Source organism: Lathamus discolor, chromosome 5, assembly GCF_037157495.1.
Source record: "Lathamus discolor isolate bLatDis1 chromosome 5, bLatDis1.hap1, whole genome shotgun sequence".
Lineage (NCBI taxonomy): Eukaryota > Metazoa > Chordata > Aves > Psittaciformes > Psittacidae > Lathamus > Lathamus discolor.
This window is the reverse complement of record NC_088888.1, coordinates 45,144,822-45,162,476: the sequence shown is the minus strand read 5'-3', so window position 1 is coordinate 45,162,476 and position 17,655 is coordinate 45,144,822. Positions and strand designations below refer to the sequence as shown.

Below are 17,655 nucleotides of genomic sequence, written 5' to 3'. Positions count from 1 at the left end.
CTGAGGAAGAGGAAGGAAAACGAGAAAGGATATAGAAATCACAGTTTCCAAGGTAATTCCCCAGTGGAAGTAAATTAAGACTGTGCCTCATTTTTCTACATAAAAAAACCACCATGGGCCTTCTGAAGTCAATAATACTATTTCTGCTGACTTCCCAAAATATATCACCAGTGAAGTTTTCCAGCACAGGACGTAGGGCAAGCTTATAAACTACAGTGTTAGCAATACAATATACATCAGCATGGTGGAATGGTAACTGCCACATGATTGAAAACACCACAAAATTTACACACAGAATTCATATTCCTCTTGTTATTCAAAGTGGGAAAAAGACAACTAAATAACCACAGTTACTAAGCAACTGAGCTACATACATGCAAACCTTTCCCTCCGGAATAATGTTTTTTCAGAACTGTTAGCTTACTAAGTATATCAAAAATTCTTGGTTACTAATTGCATCAAGCTTTTTTTTTCTTTGCAAAAGTCAATCTCTGAGATGTCAAATCAGAAGATTAGGAAACCCAGTTATCTATTGACTTTTCCCTGAAGTGACTTTGCCACAAAGCTTCAGCAACAGTAAGGTAAGATTTTATAAAGATCAAAGGGATCAAGACCAGAGGAAAGGCTCATTATAGATTTACCATTTGCTAACTAGTGGATATTTGCACATGATCCATCTCACACTCTGTCTCTCTGGTCTGCCCTCATTCAATATTCTTTCATAGGCAGAAGATTAACAGGCATAAATCTGCAGCCCTAGTGATGGATTTCTATTCCAGGAAAATACAGCCAACTTCTTCCAGGGACTGAGCTGGAAAACAATGTCAGTTGTCAAGGACAGAGCGTCTAATTAGCAGATATTAAAAAGCAGCATTAATACTCTTCAGCTCACTCTAAATAAACTGCTAGCATCAGTCAGAGTCCAAAATAATGGTAAATACGCTCATGTAAAAATATTATTTCCAGTACCTGATTCTCTATGGCCTTCCTGTTTTTTGGATCGCTAACAATTGAAAGCTGCAACTCTGCCATTTTTTTCATCTTGCCATCCATGTCAATCTTCTGGAATAGACTCTTGGTTTGATTTTTTAGCAGCCTAACGGTGTCCTCTTTCCCAAGCTTCTTCGCAAAGAGGGAAGCACAGGCTGAATGTATGGCAGTAACCCAGTTTTCTAGATCCGTCTGGCTTGTTGCCTGTGAAACAAATCAACAGCACAACATTATGACCAGAAAAGAGAGGAAAAAAAAAGATAATAAAAATCAGCAGCTCTAGGACATGAAGTGCTTGACAGGATCTCTGTGATCTTAGGAGTTTATCTTAAAACAAGTGAAATAAGGTTTTATCTTTAAAACCGTGCAAAGAAAGGAAGCTTGAGCTTTTCCTCCACTCCACCATAACTTGCTTCCAATCTTCACCTTCTGCTTCTTAGACCTGTAAGGTCTGAGAGCTCCAGGAGCACAACAGAACCTCATGAGCTGTGGGAAAGATGTAACTCAATTAATTAAGGTAAACCCCACCAGACTACAAAGATAAACCTCCTCTTCTGCGGGTAACATTGCAACAGAGAAGACTGTACATGTAAGGTCTGAGGAAAAGTGTTTCCTTCCTTAAAAAAGTTAGTGGAGAGAGAACACACAGGTATCTATGCACAAGCTATCTCTGGAGTTATTTACAAGCGTTGACTATGAATCAACATGTTTCTATGCAGGCTGTTCTACATAATGCTGTTCTTCATTAACATTGCCGGTGGTGCAGATAAGCAGCCAAGATCTTTAGATTACTTTTAGCTTTCGGTTTTGCACATTTTGGGATGTTCTCTTCAAGGCCAGCAGATTCAGGGTTGAGCACACCATTCTGTAAGGGTGGAATGCTAACACATGCAAAAGAAATTGATAAAAAAGCTGATTTTTTTAGAAGCCTGTAACAACCATGTAGCAAAAGGGTTTTGCAGATTTGTGATCTTTCTTCTTTTTGTATCTGAACCATAATTGACTGAGCCAACTGGTGAAATATCATACACCTGAAGTCATGTCATACACATAAATCAGTATTATAATAGCAGAGTGTAATAGTGCGATTATGCTATTCTTTTTAAGTTAAAGGCACAAGCATGATGTCTGTGTGCATGTGTATATACAAACACATGTACCCATGTCCATACTCATAAATACATTCTAAAATAGAAACAACTACAAACTTCCGTATACATGCTGTTACCTGAAATAGGTAGACATCTCCAAATGAATTGCTGAGACAGAACACATTTTCTTTCTTGGGATGTTCTGGAACAGACTGGACTATACTGTCTTCTGCAAACAGGGCGTATCGAGGCAAACTGCTCTGCTCCATCGAGTTCCTTCCGTAGGTCTCATAAAACAGCAGAGTGCAACCTTTGCAGTTCAGAGAACAAAAGGAAAAAAAAATAGAAGGAGAAGGTAAGTTCTGGATCTCCCATTTGAGTTTTCTTACTTTAATGCTTTTGTGAATTAATTAAGACATCCTTCAGCAACTGGGAACATCAGATCTGATCAGTCCCTCTTCTGAACAAAAAAGAACAAATGAAGATCATCTAAACTGGAAAAAAGGCAAAGACAGTGATGAATTTGCCAATGAAAAGTTGGAACAGGTATCTGGTAGGGACATAATAAACATTCGTGGATTTAAAAAATAAAATAGGATAACTCAGAATGGAAGTGTCAGAGGTCAAATCGGATGGGGCTTGAGTAACCTGATTTAGTGAAAGATGTTGATGTCCACGATAGGGGATTGGACTCTGTGTCTTTAAAGGTACCTTCTAACCCAAACCATTCTGTGATCCTATGAATAAACTCAGTTTATTAAAACTTTAAAGCCTGTAGAAAAGATTCATGCCTGCTTAGTTAAATTGGCTTTTCTGTTTATTAGATTAAACCAACTTTTTCGTAAGAGGCACCTAAGAAATCTTTGTATTTGTTGAAATGATTTGCAGAAACTCTTACCTTTATACAACATGCATAGTGAATAAACTTCTCAAATTTAAACTGGATTTCCCTGCACCTATCCGCAAACTGGAGACTAAGACAATTCTGATTAATTTAAAGTTTAAAGGGGCTGAGTTTAGGCTGTTCAGTCTTGCAAACAGTGTAATATCCAAGGTACAAAACTTGCATTGAGAAAGCATGCATCATCCTTGATGATGACAATCCTGAGTGTAACAACAGGAATCACTTCTGGAGAACAGCACAGGAGACCTGTTCCTAGTCCTAGACAATATGACTACACTGCCATGTTGCCTTTAGGAGGGAAGCTGGCTCAAGGAGGCCTTGTCCCCTCCATCCCCACTAGCCCTTCCATTCCTGCCTCATGTTAAAATCCACTCTCCCCTAAGATGCATCAATTTGACTGTTCAAGGGATCACCAACTAAACTAATCTAGCTCTAAATTAGACTTCTCAAGAATTTCTAAGGCTAGTTATGCATCCAGAAAAAAAGTAAATAATCCTCACTTTCACCCCTGGGAAATGGCAGTTTAATAATGGAGGGTTTGGTGCCTTTTTCTTCCTTTTAATTTGGAAGATAATTAATACTATACTGTGGCTGAAGGCTTAAGCTGGAAGAACCAAGACCAGGTACTGTAAATACATTTTGAAAACTGAGGATAATCTAAGCAGTTAGAAAAATCTGAGGCTGATGATGGACTCTCCAGGAAGGCAAGCCTTCCCCAAAAGATAAGCTCACACTCATTCAGGAATTAATTTAAAGATGACCTATGGCTATTTTACATAGCAAGTCAGACCAAAGGATCACAGTGGTCCCTTAGGGCCTAGTAATCCATGTATATATTACTTCTGTAGGACCAATACATATTCAGTAGAGGACTTAAAATTCAGCCAATACAAGGATTGAGTTTGCTAGAGCTACAGCACTGTCGTCTATCTAGACTGCTCTTTGCTGTTTTTTCTTTAAAATCAAAAAGGCACCACAACACACGGCAGCACCAAAACTGAGATTTTGGGTTGACATGCTGATTTTCAGTCATTTGGTGTTTCTCTGTGTGACACAATATGTGCACATGCACCTAGGAGTGTATCAAGGGGATATAGCAAAACTTGTAAAACAGAAATGTTTCCTCTGTGAATGCTTGCACAAGACTTAGGTAAAACCAGAGTTCAAACTTTATTTTAGCAGTTCTCTAACATTTGCACTTAATGCTGCACTAAAAATCCCAAACACATCATCTAAAGCCACATAAATTTGAGGGGAACTTCCTCAAGGGTAAAATCCAACATCAGAAACAAAATCAAGGGGATTTTTTGATTCTTCTGTCCAATAAAGGGGAAAGCTGGGCCTACTAGAGTTCATGGAACACATTTGCTGTAACAAGTTATGAGGTGGAATACACTTGCCCTCACAAAGCCCAGATTTCAAGTGTACAAAAAGTGAGGTCCATCGCAGAACAAGCATCGGAAATGGCCAGGACAACTCTCCAGAGGGCCAGAAGCTCTCTGCTGCTATGTTTGGAAGAGACAGATGCCACTGATCCTCAATGGAAATACTTTATACCTGCTCCTCCACTGCATTCAGGCTGTCACATTCTCCAGTGCTAATGTACAGTTACAAGAAAAAGGGAAGTATGTATCAGAGCTTACTGACCAAATCATCTGATAGTTGAACAGTTGTCAAAGGAAGGAATCCAACAAATAGAAATGCTTGTATACTACTTCAGTGCAACTTTTCCTATTAGTGTCCAGAGTTTCTGGCAGAATATTTAGGATAAGAACAAATCCTACAGAGTTGGTCCCATCCTTTCCCCTTAGCAGCCCTTGCTTGATCTTTAGGACACAGAAACAATTGGAAATCTCTGCTGTTGGAAAAGAAGGATATGGTTTGTTATATTCTGCATATCAGGCATGGCACTTGTCATCATTTTAACGTAACAGTGCAAACTACACCAACAAAACCAAGTCCCCTCTTGTACTCAGCAGCAGTAGCAGGACTGTACAACCACTTCAAGTTCTGCATTTTAGGAAAGAACATTAAGTTCTATTTTAAACTCCCATATGCTCCCCTATGTGTTATCAAAAAGGTAACTAAAGATATGTCACTTTTATCCTGACAGTTTATATGTACATTAATAAAAAATTCTGAAGGGCATGCATGTGTGTTCAGGTGTATGGCACCCCAGGTATATGTTTAGGTCAAGCCAAGTGATCCCAGGAAGCAGCTAGTTTCATAAACTGACAGACCCACTGGGATGATAAGCATCCAAGCACTTTAATCAGAACTGGAACCGAAGGGGGAGGGCAATGGGAATGCAATTTCCCTTGTTAAAATAAACTAATTAGACAGGACAGATGGAAAAGAGAGTTCCTCTTGTTAATGGGTTTCTATTCCAGCTCAGGTCTTGGTGGCCCTGAAAGTAGAGCAAGGGGCCTCAGGACATGTATACTTTGAAGTCTGGCAGGTAACCAGATGGTTATAAGCCTTCTGCATATTTATAATTAAACACATCTCAACGGAGTGCAAAGAAACATGCTGTTCTCCATTTGCATACATGGCTATTTTTAGCCATATTTTTAAATACCTTGGCTATTTAAACTTCAAGAACAAATTAAATACAGATTTATTCAAAACTCGGTATAAGGAGAACCAAAGCAAGCACCTTGATCTGGATATAGCATATTATGAAAACAGAACTACGCCTTGATATCCAGACAGGCAAGTTTATTTTGGCATCAGAAGTCGCCACAGGACAATAAAGGTACAAGATCAAGGAAATGAGGAATGTATATTTAAAACAGCTAACAAAGCGGAAGAGATTCTGCACCACGAATGCAGCCATATCATGCACTCGAAGTACAAAGCTGTATTTAATACTTCTTATAATGTTAGATGTTAATAAAAGTTTATTTCAAAGAATTTTATTATTCCTTTTTATAGCTGGGAAAATTCAGGAAGCAAGAAGGGATGCCACTTGTTCAAGGTCACCAATGGGCCAATTTTATAGCAAAGAACTGCACATGAAGTACCTAAATTCCTTTCCAGAGCTTCATTATCCTATAAATGCATGTACTAGTATAGAATGTACTTCAGTTTAGAGTGTTGATAAGTTTAGAAATTACTTGAATTTTAGAAGAGGCAAATCAAACTCATATTCATACTCCAGAACACAAACACATACAATAAGAGGGTAGAACTCAGATATTGTGTTTCCCTTTTGTATACACTGCTTGCAAGCATGAATCACGCTATCTGATGATCAAGATAAGTGATTTAAACTCTTAAGACTGCCTACATTTTGATCCCTTGATAACGGGTCTCTGAATTATTAGGCAGAACTGCTACATTCCTGCATGTGTGCTTCTTTCAAATCAGCGCTATCAACAGCAACATGCCCAACACTTGCTGTTTGCTGTTCATTTTCCTTCAGGTCTACACCCATGCAGGATTTTGAAAAGGGCAACCTGTGGGAAAGCTGTTATTTTCTCTCTTCCAGTCACAGATATGCTAGGAAATTATTAAGTTTGATCATTTCCTTACTCATTAACTTAGCATTATATTTACTGAAAGGCAAATCCTTTGGATGCAATTCAAAAAATAAAAATAAGACTATGAACTCACCCATTAAATTACTCTTCCTCCCCACAATAGATATTATTTTTCATCTCACACTGCCTGACACCCATGCACTTCTTGCGGCACACCTACCTGCTCGATTACTTTGAGCCACGCGTGTGCACTGTGAGAGCAGCAATCGCACCACAGCCCCATTAGCAGCAGCCCCTTTTAAGCAGATTCCCCTCCTAAAGGGCTGTTTCACAGCAGGAGCAGGCAGGGAAAATGGGAAGATGGGCATGCTGAAAGCCAGAAGGGATTGGCACTGCGGGGTAAAGTGAAAGGTCATCGGGGAAAGGAGGGAGAATGGCAAGCCATGGCATTCATGTTGTCCATGGCAGCTAAGCCTCAGGCACCTCACGGTTTCCCCTGCTCCTGCTTCAGCCTCCTTTGCCCTGAATTGCACACTTTTCAGTGTAAATGCTCTAGCATGGGAGTTAACCTCTTCACTATGTTGCAACATGAAGTTCTGCACATGAATTAAAAATTTTCACATTAACTTAACCCAACTTTAAGTAAACCTCATAGCAAAGCCCAGGGAATTGTGTGCCTGTGACTGGGAATTGGGCACCCAGGACTTGTCCTGATCCTTAAATTTTGACTCCCCTTGAGACAGTGGTGTGGCTTCTGTATTTTTCTCAATTTTGGTTCAGTTTGGTCTTGGATCTCCTCCATCCAAAAGGATCTTCTAGACCTCCAGTTCTAGAAACTGGGAAGTCAAACAAAACAACACTCTTGCCATGGTATGAACCACAAGCCTGCACATACAATCCCAAAGACATGAGCACCACCTCGATTAAGCAGGCTGCTTAGGCACATGCTCCACTTTAAGCATTATATGTAAACCATGTAAAGTTAGGCACGAACTTCTGATCCCACTTAAGCCGCCCACAGGAACCAGCACGCATGAAAAGTTGCCGAGACACAATGAAAACAACTGCCACTGCCAAGCCTAACGAGCAACACGATGGTTTACCTTTGAGTGTGACCCAGTACTGCTTCCACTTCCGCCGTGTGACCAGCTCCAGCTTCTTCTCCTTCTGCAGGGTCACCAGGGGCTTGAAGAACAGCCACCCTGCCTTGCGCACCACTCCTTGCTCTTTCTCATACAACAAATCCAGCTGTTCCAAGGAGCTGAGGGACTCGCCACTGGAGTCCTCTGTTTCTGAAGAAGTCTCAGTGTTCTCTAGGTTCGTCCTGCTCATCTCCAGCTCCCGCATGAAGTTTTCATAAATGTTCTGTCTCAGAGCATCACTGCTGACTGCGTTGGTCGACTCGCTTCTCTGGGACAGGACGTGGCTGGAGCCGGGTGACCACAGCAAAGCAGAGAGCTGTGATGGTGCCAACATGTCTGTACTGAAGTTGTCCATTCTGCTGTCAAAGTATTCACTCCCATCCTTACACTTTGGCTCCTGTGCAAAGGAAAAAGGAATTTGTCGGCGATCAGTCAACAGAGCTACGATGAAAAGACACACATATTTGGTATTTAAATTTCCTTCAAGTTTAGCCACAGCCAAATCCTTCATCAAGGGCCACCTCTTTTCATCATTACATCATAGGCTTTGCCTCAGCAGTCACTGACACTGACAGTGTCACCATTTACAGTTTTCTCAAAAGGACCCTGTTAAACTTTAACCACTAAGTCTGTGGTCAGCCAGACACCTGAGAGTAATACCCAAATTCACTACTAACTACTTGGGCTTCCTTTGGCTGAAACCTGAGGGACTGCAGGAGACAACCACATCATCCAGCTGAAACCCAACAACCACTACTTACATGCCTGTTTGAATATAAGCAGGAACAGTGTTACAACAAGTTTCTTTATTATTGCAGGATTTTCAATACTTTGGTGACACCTATATTTAGCTTCAGCAGAGCTAGGCTGATTTTACCTTCACTTTCTATTAGCCATATAAACTTCGCTTAGCCAACACAAAAAGGGTCAAAAGTTGAGACTATTTTTAGCTGACAGTATTGACCAATTGGCAAAAATCTAACGTGATTAAAAAAACAAAAGATGTGCTTGCTGACTGGCACAAAGCCGGTCTCCAGACCGCAGAGGTGTGCATTTTCTTACTTCTTGGAAACCCCTCAGAAGCTTGACTATTTCATCAAGCACTGCCAGGCGTTTCTCCTAATTGCATTGTGCAACTTCATCCCCTGTATTGAAAGGGCTGGCTAATGTTATTTGAAATACTTAGACCTGATGGTATAGATGCTAACCTAAGCCCATTTCTTGCAATTGCTTGTTAACACGGGACGTTGTCGGCAGATTAGGCCTTTTCTTTCTTAAGCCTTTCCCAGTAATGTGCTGAATGGTCCCAACTCTCCCAGGGTCCAGTAATGGACAGGGATTTTCATCCTTGGTTAGACCCCTTGGTCTAACTTCACTATTGAGAATCACATCATCCATCATACAAAGCCATTTATTGTCTTTCCAACTGAATCATAGAATCATAGAATAGTTAGGGTTGGAAAGGACCTTAACATCATCTAGTTCCAACCCCCCTGCCATAGGCAGGGACACCTCACACTAAACCATGTCACCCAAGGTTCTGTCCAGCCTGGGCTTGAACACCACCAGGGATGGAGCATTCACAACCTCCCTGGGCAACCCATTCCAGTGCCTCACCACCCTCATAGTAAAGAGCTTCTTCCTTATATCCAATCTAAACTTCCCTTGTTTAAGTTTTAACCTGTCACCCCTTGTCCTATCACTACAGTCCCTAATGAAGAGTCCCTTCCCAGCATCCCTATAGGCCCCCTTCAGGTACTGGAAGGCTGCTATGAGGTCTCCACGCAGCCTTCTCTTCTCCAGGCTGAACAGCCCCAACTTCCTCAGCCTGTCTTCATACGGGAGGTGCTCCAGCCCCCTGATCATCCTCGTGGCCCTCCTCTGGACTTGTTCCAACAGTTCCATGTCCTTTTTATGTTGAGGACACCAGAACTGTACACAATAGTCCAAGTGAGGTCTCAACTGAAGCATTGCTGATGCTTTTTAAAAGCAACTATGATTTAAGAACACAAAAGAACCTGATGCCTTTCGCAGTAAACATGTGAGGGAAGAGACTGCTATCAACAATTCAAAAAGCAAAGCTATTAGCCTCAGTAATAATAAAGCTATTACACTTTCAAGTTTAGACTGCCTCTCTAAGAGTATTTATTTGCTCATAGATTTCTGTACACGAATGAAGTAAATAAACCTTGGTCTCCTGTGAGCTGCACTCATCAGCTGCTTTGAAAGCAACTACTTTGTTGTTCCTTTGCTTCCTACCCAGTGCTCTTCAAGACTTCAGTGGAAAAGCTGTGCCATGTTTTGATAGCATCAGGACCTCCAGAATGGAGCCAAGAGCAACACTGGGATCACACACCCTCCCAAGTGTCACCAGACAAGCCACTTCTCAAACAGCAGGACACTGCTGGTCATGGCCTCACAAAAGCCAACTTGAACAGAAACCCACATTCTCTTAAAGTGCACTGAAGTTCAAGTCTGGCTTTTCAGATCACTGTGTCTGGTGACAAGAATTCAATTCTTCTGGTAATGGAGCACCATCTTCAAATCTTGTTGCAGACTGTTAATCAGAGTTCTCTGACAGAACTCCTTAAACATCTCCCTAGGCAGAGTAACTCCCTAAATATCAGCAGTTTTGCTTTCTATGTGGTAAAGGGAGAGAAATAGAGGGAAGGCAATAATCACACGTGCAACGTGTTTATGCCCACAAAGCGACTGTACATGTCGTACAACTGCGCCGGCCATCTGCAGTTCAGTGGGAAACTGGAAGCTTTCTTCATCCTCTTTTTAATTATTGTCACTGTACATGTGTGCCAAAAGCCTCTATTTTAATTGTTTGATTATTCTCCAGGAACTAACTGACAGTGTCCTCTAGAAGACTAACATACAGTTTATTAAAAATATGTGTTTCTTTCAGCCCCAAAGCACTAGTGAGAAAAACAACGTGAGAGGGTGTCTCCTGTGAAGGGCCACTACTGAAACAAGCAGCATTAATGAAAAGGGTGGGATACAACCTTTCCATGAACAGCCACTAACCACATCCTAATTTTTTTCCATGCATGCAGAAAGGGTAGAAATGAGGAAGTACCAGAGCAGAGCAAACACAGGAACCAAAATTAATATGTGCAGTTCACCATGACAACATCACTTGTATTTTGTTTTTCTCTTTAAAGAACAGAATTGGCAGAGTCACACAGTCTCTGCTGGTCCTCAGTGAGGGTGTCACTGTAGCAGTATCTGTTCACCACCGAAAAGGTCTGACCCAAATTACTGCTGGTGGTGGTTTCCCTGCCGGGCAACTCACCACTTGTTTACTCTCTGTTGTATCTAGCAGTGAAAGGAAACTGCCACTGTTTCTGCTCAGCTGCACTCAAGGAGACCTCTCAATGTCTGAGATACACCCTGGAATAGTTGTAGATTATGCAAAAGAAAGAGTGGCTAAAATATCAATTAGACAAAGTGATGCATGTAATAATAAGCTGTGAAGAACAATACAGGAAACAATGCAGCCTGCTAAATTCATTAGGGCCCAAGCTCAAAGTAGAATCTAATACTAATTTTCAAGCCAAAGAAAGAGGTTGTCTCAAAGTACTTTTACTTCAAATTCTCTTTACACCACACTTCAAGGCTCTGGCTTATGAAGTCAGGAAATTTCAGAAATTATTCTCATAGAGAAACTATTTACTATTTAATCTATCTACAACAGCAGTATCTGGTGGCTGGATTTTCATTATAGATAGCAATTTCTCCATGTTATACAGCTGCACACTGACTTTACACCACCACATTAGCGGTGGCTGACTCTGCAACAAGTCTGCCTAAATTCTCTCCACAGGTTGCACATGCATCATATATACCTTGCTGCTCACACAGAATGTATACATCATCTACCTAATGCCATTTCAGCAACGATTAAACCAAGTGAAGACATGCTGTGCAGCTGAGCGCCAGGGAACACACTGGGACACTCTCATGCCCCGAAAGCTGGGTCATGGCACAGAATGGCTGCAAGTCTTAACATGAGATCATTATTAGAAAGGCAAACTAAATTCCAGGATATATCAGATCAAGTATCAGATCAAGTCAGACATAAGGAAACATCCAAGTCACTAGACAGGGTACAGCCATAGGCTCCTCTGAAATATCCCATTTCCAAATCTGTTTATGGATGATTTAAAACAGGTGCAGAGGAAGGGTGCCAGAATTAAAAAGGAAACAGACTTCCTATCTTCAGACAGGAGACAAAAAAGAGTCTGCATAACCCCTCAAATGTGGCCCAAGAAAATAAACCATTTCTCCCTTTAACCAAATCATAACAGATTAAATAATAGGGAAGAATAATTAATGTAGCAGACAATGCTGGCATCAGAACAAACTGGCCAGGACTACATTTACTCTACGAATTAGCAAGTAGTGGAGTAAGAGGATCTGGAAATAGGCTTCAAGATGGGGAAAAGCCCACTTGATTTTAAATTGCAATTTGCTCACAAAGGAGATTAAACTCCACTGCCTTTCTAGCAGCAGGGCACTGGCCTCAATACCCCAAGACTGCGCCTCCTGATCCTGTGCCCTGCGAAGCAGGAGGCTTGGCCACCTTGTTTCCGCTAGGTCAGCTGGAGGGACCTATCCACCGGTGCTTAGGCCTACTTATAGGGAAATATTCCAGCTTTCACCTACATTCAGCCCAAGTGACTCACAGTCAGTTATTAGTAATGTGCTGAGGAAGGGACACATTGTTCAGAGCAAAGCACGAAGGCTACAATCACTGTGATTAACAGTCTTACAAACAGCGATTTAACCCTCTGACACATCATAACCGCACACGGTACTTCTGCATTTTTAAGCCAAAGGACCCAGTGAGAGTTTAATCATTACCAAACTACAACACAGCAACCCCCAGAAGAGATGGCAGGTACTGAAAGTGTGCAAGGCAGAAAGGAACTGACCAAGCCTCATGAGGAAGGCAAAACCATAAAGCATTCAGCACCCCTCTTATCCTTCCTGTCACTGGGTATTTGTCTGATAAAAATCAATTACTATACCCTATGCATTTTTCTAAGAAATCACCATTTTTGAGCTAGGGCTCATTTCCTTCTTCCAGAATCAGATTCAAGCTTGATGCAATCTCACCAGCCAAATTTCCTTGCTGCGTCTGAAGTCAGCTCACTGCAGAGTGAATTCAAAACAGCTATGAATCGTGCACCACAAATACCATTCTGAAAATGTCATAACTAAGTAATACATGGCAAAGGCCTGGGATGCAAAGATCATATGTAAAGCCTGGCTGTAAAATCCAGAACAGCTACAGATGTTGAAACCAGTGAAGAATCCCAGCTCTATCTAGGTGCTGAGGCTTTTCACTGATTCCGGTTTTTCTGCCTTGCCTTCTCTTTCGCAGCAGAGTAAAAAGGTGAGGAGACAGCATCTGCTAAAGTACATGAGCACCAACTCACAAAAGAAGTGATCCAAATAAACAGCTTTCATTTTCATCTTCCCAGTTCTGTAGCCTATACCTAGGATTTACACTGTCAAACCTTATGCTGACCTTACTTCTGAGCCTAAGGGTCTGTCAGTGGTTTACATCGCAATGACAGGTGCCTGCTAAGCATGATACCTGTCTGAATTTCCAACACGGGAGACAATATTTGCTTTACATGCCACATAAAACATGTGTTATGATCTACTGCATAGCTCCTGCCTAAGTTACAGAAGAAGGCGTTGCCTTCACTCTGCTCACTTCTGAAGCGGTCAGCACTCCAATGTTTCTGAAAAGGAGCAGGTCCGTCATTTAGGAAAGCACAGTGACTCTTCCTGTACAAGAAACACCAGGGAAGATTAAAAAAATTAAAAAATAAATAAAAAAAATCCAAACCAAAACCAAAATCAGTCTGTGCCCTCCATTTCAGCTTTTGAACTCAGAGGCAGAAGTCCAGGCACAGTCTGGCATTTAAAGAGCCAGTTCTGGGACCTACAGCTAGAGATGAGAATTTCATTACTAACCACAGGCATCCTAAATTCCTGTTAATGGGATTAGCCTTAAATTCTAAGGAAACATCCTTTCCCTCCATCTTATCCTCCCCTCCCATCTCTTTCTTCACACCACCATCTCCCAGCGAGCCAGATGCCAACTCAAGCTTTCCCATCTGGTGAACTAAGCAGCATGTAATGCCTTAGTGGAGGTGGAGGCAGAACCAGCAGCCCTAGTCCATACTCTACAGTTGCTTGCTAGAGATGGACCGGCAATGAAACCAAAGTGAATGGTAAAGCCAATAATACGAATAGAGAATACTTTCAAAGATATTTATAACATCCTCCTTCCACTGCTGTTTCCACACTCTTCAGAAACATATGCTGATTCATGGCACAGGTGAAAAAAAGAGAAGGCTTAAAAACTCCAAGTTACTTTTTAAGTGATGCAATGATTTAAAAAATTATTTCAAAAGCTAATTCACTGAGAGATTAGGCTGCAGAGACTGAAGTTAACTAAGAAACTGACAAAATAGGAAGGGAAAATTTGCACATACTAACATTAATCTTTTTTTGCTATTGTAATTTCAGACAGCTCCAGGGATGTAATGCTTCTCAGAATTCCACAAATTACTAAATCAGATTAGCAAGTAATTATCTTGTGAGAAAGACAAACATGATGCAATCGCTACATTTGTAAGAAGAATTTACAAACCAACTTTCAGGCACTTAAGCTGGGGTTTCCTACATACCTGCAGCTTCCTCTTCTTCCTCGAGAGGCTTCCCGTCCAGTCACTGATGCGTCGCATTCGGTTTTTTAATGTATCCTTCTTGGATGCATCCTCACTGAGGGGCTTGGACTTTCTGCATGGGAGCGTGTAGGAGGAGTAATGTGCAGGACTTCCCTGCTCTACCCTGGAGGGAACATCAATGTCTGAGGCAAATGAGACACGGTTGCTTAGGCTTCCATGAGTGTCAATGTACTCGTCAGACAGCCTGATCCCAGGTGAAGGAGTGCTTTCCAAATTTGTATCCTTATAGAGATCTCGGAGTGAGGAAAGAGATGAACTTTGGTTGAAGGACTTCTTGTTGTCACTTGCTGGGAAACTTGCATGAATGCTTGTATCTGGAGTGCTCCTGGTCAAGTATGGACCATCCAGCTCATTGATATCCCCAGCATTTCCCCAGAGAGAGTCATACCATGAAGACTCGGAACTGAGGGAGCTTCCTTTACTAGATCGAAGCCTTGAATCAGTAGGTGACAGACGATGGCTTGAAGAACAGTCTGTGCTGGAGTTCCTCCTAACATCAAGCAGGTTATTTGGCTTAGATTCCAACGCAGGTGAATACCTCAGCAACTGGACTGGTCCACTGGACTCCTCAGTTGGTACCTTGCTGTTGCTGCTATTGTGGAACTCGACCCGCAAACAACCATCCAGCTTTCCCAATGTTTTAATGAGAACTTTTGGACTTCTCCTGTCCTCTGATGGGGAGGTTGATGAAAGAATCTCATTCTTTCCGTAGCAATTTAAAATGTGCCCATTGCATTCTCGAGAGGCAGTGTGATTGCTTCCAGCTTGAAGGCCAATATAGTGGAAACCGTTCTCTGGCAAAAACACCGTGCTACTTCCTTGGTAGTAGTCCCCTGAGGCATTTGCCCTGTGTTTGGCATGGGCATTGGTTTTAGAGACCTTCACCACAGTGTCACCGAGTCTAGATGAATAAGGCTGACTACTCTTGAAGTGTGAAAGGCAGCTTCTGGCAAGAGACCTTGATTTGTAGTTTGAGCCACTATTGGTATGTCCCCATCCATGCATAGAGCAAGACTTCTCATCTTTAGCATGAATGCTGCGAATTTTCAGAGAACAAGGCTTCTGCTTGGAACTGGCTGTAGCAGCAGCATGATTTTTCGATCCCTGAAGACTGTATTGGCTTTCTGAATTCCCCATTTTCCACTAAATTAAGTAGAGTTTCATTAGAAACAATGGCTATTAGACAGCGAAAAGTAACAGCCCATTTTTACCATCTACACAGGAAAGTGCCTCTTTAAAAATAATATGAAACAATTGTTTTTTTTTTAAAAAAAGCCATTAAATAGCCATTTACAACATTAAATTCATAACTGAACTTCTTTTAAGGGCAGGCTAGGAAAGCCTATTCTCTGTATGGTTCATTGCCCCTCTGTTATAAAGCTGGAATCTAACTCCATTGAAATCATGTCAACACCTTTCTCCACCCACACCCTTGGCAACGTCCTTTTCTTATAATTTACAAAATCTCTGGCTCCCCAGAACAATGGCATAATGAAAGGGAGACAGCAAGATAATCATAACTTAAACATAAAGTGAACTGTACTTTCAAAGAAATCCCTTCTTTCAAGAGACAAGCCCACTGCAGTTTCAGCTTGGCTGGTTTCTCTGCAACCAAGTGTTGCCTCAGTGAACTGTTCAGCAAACCCCAACTTTGTGTTTAAGTGGAGTCAATCCAGGATAAAGGAAAAAGAAAATCCAAATAAAAAATAACTTGGTTATTGAATAGCCTCATCTTCCATTACAGCACAAAACAGTATTATGTTTGTTCAGCATGGCACAGTTTGGTAGTTCAGTTAGCAAAATGCTTTCCAGCTTTTTACTGAATTCACAGTGAATAGCACACACTGGAGCAGTCAAATTGCCCCAGTGAAATGACTGAAGATTTTGGACCTACATAAAGTGTACCCCAAAGTAAAAAAGATTGATCTGTTCTTTTTGTTATTTGGAGCAAATCTTCATTGTTTTGTAATTTACAGAAATAACATCAAAGTGGTTTTCCATTGGCACTATGCTTCTTTGCATGTCGTATCTCAGACTATCACTCTTAGGAGAATATCCTATAGCCTCATTAAAATTTTGTCAAAATAAGCCACTGCAAAAGCATAATCTAATCTCCTAGAGTCTATATATTTTAACATTCCTACATCTATCCCTTAGTACTTTTAGGTGAAAAGCATAGTATAGAATGAAGAGCAAACCTGTAGAATCACTCTTAAACACGAGCACAGTTAGCAGTTAACATGCTCTGCATTGTCTTCGCGGCCAGCCATTACACTTGCCAAAACCAGGATGGAGTTCCACGTAGCCTTCCTAGAAAACACCAAAAAGACAAAGAAGGTCTTTCAGTCAAATAGAACTTACACTTTACTCCAGCTATAAGCAAAACAATTACAAAAAAACCCACACAGACTGAAGTTAAAAATGGAGAAGAGAGGTCTGTTCCAGGGATTCCTGGACTTTAGACATACATTTTTATAAACGTACTTTAATAACTGACATTGAATTAATACAATTAAATCACTGTTTGGGTGGGGTTTTTTTCTAATTCTGTCCTTGTCCCCTCTCAATAACAAGTTAAGGCAAACTTTGAGCCCCCTCTAGTTTTCTTTTTGGAAGACCAATTACAGATGGCAGGATTGTTCAGTGATCTTTACAGTGTGGACTAAACCGGTCAGAGCAATGTCTGTCCCACAGCACCTGTTTATCCTTCCCGAAGCTTGGATTCCAACTATGACGCCTGCCGTGAAAGGCCACTGTGCAATTCACTCCACCAACTACCCAGCAACCTCCCTCTTCAGGTTTGTCCTGGTTTTTAAGTTAATCTGCCAGTAAAACAAGAAAAAGACAGCACCAAGCGCTGCACACACACAAACGTAACAAGACCTAAGTTCTTCCTGACCAACTGAACATATCTTCTATTCAGATGGCACACAAAAGCCATGACTCAAATCAAAAGGACAGAAGCTGAATCTCACAGAACACACCAGCAGTTTAGGGACTGACTCAGTAGAAAAGACAACGTACGAGATCTCAGGCTCAGTTTTAGAATACACATTTTTAGCTAGAAACCATTCCTAATATACTACCCAAGAAAACTATTCTTCTCTGCATAAATTCAGTGGCTGCTGTTCATAATTTTTAATTGAATACCCACTTGATTTGAACGTGTAGAGTTTTGCTTTTTTTTTTTTTTTACTTGTTTTTTGGCTATTTACTGTATAAGAACCTTGAAGATATTTAAAATAATTCACTGGTAACCTAGGTATTTTG

The 17,655-nt window shown here is 41.2% G+C and overlaps 1 protein-coding gene across 1 annotated transcript in view; it reads right to left on the bottom strand.

Annotated features, from left to right (window-relative positions):
• Positions 1-16,673, bottom strand: part of TIAM2 (TIAM Rac1 associated GEF 2) — an 88,590-nt gene extending 71,917 nt beyond the window's left edge. The window contains exons 1-5 of the mRNA XM_065680600.1: positions 16,584-16,673; positions 14,326-15,528; positions 7,571-8,006; positions 2,219-2,391; positions 970-1,194 (exon numbers count right to left, since the gene is read on the bottom strand). Coding sequence (XP_065536672.1) covers positions 970-1,194; positions 2,219-2,391; positions 7,571-8,006; positions 14,326-15,522 — 2,031 coding nt within the window. The 5' untranslated portion in view covers positions 15,523-15,528; positions 16,584-16,673. The remainder of the gene's footprint in view (positions 1-969; positions 1,195-2,218; positions 2,392-7,570; positions 8,007-14,325; positions 15,529-16,583) is intronic.
• Positions 16,674-17,655: the final 982 nt, after the last annotated feature.